We start from the raw sequence: 3,883 nt of genomic DNA on the forward strand, positions 1-3,883 counted from the left end.
TTCCTCGGCCCGCGCAGGCCGCCTCCGCGGCCGGCGTCTCGGCACCGGGGCTTTGCGGGGGCGCAGCGCCGGGCCTGTGTGCTGCGAGCCGAGGGGGCCGGACAAGGCCGCAGAAAACTCTTCCGCTCCCCTGGGGGTACGCCTGCTGTGGCCAGGCCCCGTCTGCACCGGGAGCTAGCTGGTGGGGATCAGCACGGCATCGCCGGGGGCGGTGCGGACTGGCCCTGGACAGCAGAGCCGTCAGAAGAGTTTAACCGCTCCTGCGTTGTCTGCTACAAGCAGCCTCTCGATACAGAGTCGTGGGATGTTAGGGCTGGAAGGGCCTCAAGGCAGCATCTAAATCACCCCAGACTAGTGATTGCTGAACCTGGGCTAAAATGCTTCCCATGAAGGACAATCCAAGGCCTCTGTCCCAGTGCTAAATGACCACCTAGGACCCAACCTACATTCCCCTTGTTGCAGTCGAAGTCCAGTCTTTCGAGCCTGCCACAATTCCTGCCCCTCTCCGAGTGGGTAAGAGCGCAGGCTCGGTCCTGCCTGTCCGGACACCTATTACAGTAACCGGGTTTTTCCCATTTGCTCCGAGTCTTCCAGCTCCACCTGTTTCTTGTGAGGTCTTGAAGTAGGTGCCTGAGGGTGGGAGCGAGTGCAGAGGCTGGAGGTGTGACCCTGGGGTGAGCGTGTTGGAAGCTCCACTGTTGCACGCACCTCACACCAAGGTGGCCTTTGCCCCTCTTCTCTTCCATGCCAGATAAAGCCACGGACCCAAGCATCCCTGAGGAGAACTGGGAATGCATCCAGCGGTTCTGCGACCAGGTGAATGCCGACCCGGAAGGGTGAGTGAGGCAGCAGAGCTCTGCATTCGCTTTGAGCTCTGTGCTGCATCTGGCACCGAGATTATCTCATTGCAGAGGGGAAAAGTAATCTGCAAATCATCCTGTTGTAGCGGGAGGGCCCAGAGCAGTGACTCAGGCGCTGTGATGGGAGGGGGCAGCCTTGCTCTGATAACAGGTCAGGACCAGCTGCAGGGGCACGTCCGCCACACCCCCGGCTTGGTGAGACCCTGCCTTCTGGTCCTTCGCACCCCCTTGCAAGCGGGTGCAGGTTTCTTTGGGGCTGTTCTGCACAGACACGAGTGCCCCTCGTTCCTGGTGTGGCCTGAGGGGCTGCGGTCCCCACTGGAGGAGCTGATCAAGCAGGATCCTGGGCTTCTCCTGGGCAGAGGCATGCGTTCGGGGCAGCAGGTCCCGCTCCTTAATGACCAGTCATCCTGCTGGACGTGTGCAGTGTGCGGCCCCAGCACTGGGCCTGCCTTTTGGCAGCTCAGGAGACAGCATGCCGTGGTCCTCCCAGGGTGATGGCCCTGTGCTGCCTGCGCTCTCCAGCAGGCACGACCATGAGGAACTGTAATCATTCCCACCTGGGAAGCTGCTGCCTGCCTGCTTCCCTCCCTCACCTCTTGAGTGGGTAGACCCCAACCCAGCACTGAGCCAGAGGGAGGGTCGCACTGGGAAGCCTGGTAGCTGCCCTTCTCTCCGCAGTAGAAGCAGCAGCGTTTGCTTTTGGGAGAGGCCACGCACACCCTGACTTGTTTCTGTTACTCCCCAGCTCGTCCCTTGCACCACGACTGCTTGCCCATAAGATACAGTCGCCGCAGGAGATGGAAGCTCTTCATGCCTTAACAGTAAGTGCTTTATCCCCATGCTCACATGGGCAGAGGGGAGCTGGAAATGCCCTTTTCAGGGCACACTTTGTGTCTAGCACTTTAAAAAAAAAAAAAGGAAAATAAAAGAACTGTCCCCATTCACTCATTCCTGGCGTGTGTGATTGTAACGGAGAAGCTTTGGGGAGTGTTTCTGTGGGAGTAACCACTGTGCCAGCCTCCCACGCAGCTCTCCCTCAGACGGCTCAGTCCCAAGCTGAGAGCTCTGCATTTCCAGCCCACCGCTCTGCCAGGCCCTGTCTCCCTATCTGAAACCCCCTCCCATGAGTCCTGTGCTTCTGTAAACTCCAGCTCCATGTTCCCGCTTCAGGGTCAGGCTCTCTCATGCGTTCACAGCATCGTGCGGTCTCCAGGATCCCGTCTTCCCCTTCATGTCAGACAGGAGTCCCCATAGGATGGCCTGATCGGTCCCCGCTGCGCACCGGCTCTGCTGGTCCTGGCCTGCTGCACCCGGGGCTCCTCTGACCCTAGGCCAGCTCTGCCCACATAGTCCCCCCAGTAGAATTTGGACCTGTGAGGCCGTCGGCTTCAAGGCTGCTCCGTGGCCTTCCTGAGTACAAGAAGGGGTCTGCCGACCCCCGGTAGCTGGCAGAAGGCCTGTGTAGACACACCTGTACTGTCTGCTGCTGCCGTCTCCAGGAATGCTCTGCTGACGAGTGCTGTAGTACAAGCATGTGGATGTGAATATACTGTGGTGGCTTCTCCGTCTGTTGGGATGCCTGGCACCTAGTGTAGACAAAGCCATGGGCACCCCTGGAGTGGAGCTTGCTGGCTTCACCACAGCCTGCTGTGCCCGTGACTGTTTCCTGGAGGGGAGGAGCCAGTTCATATCACCTTGCTTTGCTGCTCTGTCACTGCGGGGACGGGTCTGGGGTTTGTAAGCGACAGTCATGGTCTGCCGTGTTCTGGCACCCCCCCGGCTGAGTTTTCCTCTCTCTAGTGCTGTCTGTTCGCTCATGGTCACTGCTTTTAAAAGGGTGAAAATGAATGAATGACTGCGGTAAAAATTACACACGTAGCCCATCAGTAACAACTTGAGTAACTTTTACATGTGTCTGGGTTGCCGATAGGTTCCTAGAAATGTGTCCTGCTGGCCCAGCCTGGAGGAACGTCTGGTCAGCTTTGCACGGGCGCGGGGCTTTGCTGCTGGTGGTGTGGCTTAATTAATTTCTCTGCAGGTGCTGGAGACGTGTGTGAACAACTGCGGGGAAAGGTTTCACAGCGAAGTGGCTAAATTCCGATTCCTGAATGAGCTGATCAAAGTGCTGTCCCCAAAGGTAGGTGAACCACAGCCTCAACCCAGCTAGCCGAGCGTCCTCTAGAATTCACATAGGAAGGCGACGTTCGTGCTGATTGCACGTGGGCACCGAGTAGGACAGTTCTGCAGTGCCTCCCTGGGACAGCACGTGCCGGGAGTGGGATCACTGCGATGTCACTTTGGAGATCGAAGGGGAGTCAGAGCTGAGGAAGCAGTGCAACCCCTCTGAGCTGCTGAGTGAGCCTATGTGAGGTGTCCAGTGTGGGGAAAGCATCCGGCTCTCGGGCCAGAGCCCCTTGCAGGAAGTGTCACTAAACACCAGGTATTCACAGCATGCGGTAGCACTGCCTGGACTAGTAGCATCTGGAGCTGATGTAATCAGAAGCAGTCCCCTGTTCATACCTAGGAGGACTTACTCTCAGCAGGCCTGTGCAAACACAGCTCTCATGCTTCAGGGTCTGGAGCTCGCTCATGCAAATCCCAGTGGGGGGTGCTGCCTTCGCTCTGCAGATGTACCCATGGTGGGTTGTATTCTGCCTCTTCCTGCTTGCCTGGTGTCTCTGGATCTTTCTTCTTCCCTACTCACAGCTCCGCTGGGACATGTTGGGGCCCCTAGAATGCTGGAGACTCTTCTTGTTTCTATCCAGCTTGTACTTCATAATGCTGGGATCTTGGCTGCCAGCTTTCTGGGAACACCCCCGAAGCCCAGACAAGAGCCTCTGAATTCACACCAGTACCTGGGGAAGGACAAGGAGCTGGAGGGGGCTGTAAAAGATTCATTATCATGAAAGAGCCTCTAGGAGAGTAGGAAGAGTGGGAGTGAGCCCTGAAGGATACGCTACCCCCCCCCCCCTTTTGCTTCTCTTTTTGCTCCGTGCTCAGTCTCTTCCACTCCTAGATCT

At 57.6% G+C, this 3,883-nt stretch overlaps 1 protein-coding gene across 1 annotated transcript in view; it reads left to right on the top strand.

Moving 5' to 3' along the window:
- The first annotated feature begins 724 nt into the window (after window positions 1-724).
- GGA2 (golgi associated, gamma adaptin ear containing, ARF binding protein 2) overlaps window positions 725-3,883 on the top strand; it is a 23,457-nt gene continuing 20,298 nt past the window's right edge. The window contains exons 1-3 of the mRNA XM_019512797.1: window positions 725-836; window positions 1,609-1,684; window positions 2,902-3,000. Coding sequence (XP_019368342.1) covers window positions 745-836; window positions 1,609-1,684; window positions 2,902-3,000 — 267 coding nt within the window. The 5' untranslated portion in view covers window positions 725-744. The remainder of the gene's footprint in view (window positions 837-1,608; window positions 1,685-2,901; window positions 3,001-3,883) is intronic.

This window comes from Gavialis gangeticus, unplaced genomic scaffold (genome assembly GCF_001723915.1).
Source record: "Gavialis gangeticus isolate Ggan-Ray unplaced genomic scaffold, GavGan_comp1, whole genome shotgun sequence".
Classification (NCBI taxonomy): Eukaryota; Metazoa; Chordata; order Crocodylia; family Gavialidae; genus Gavialis; species Gavialis gangeticus.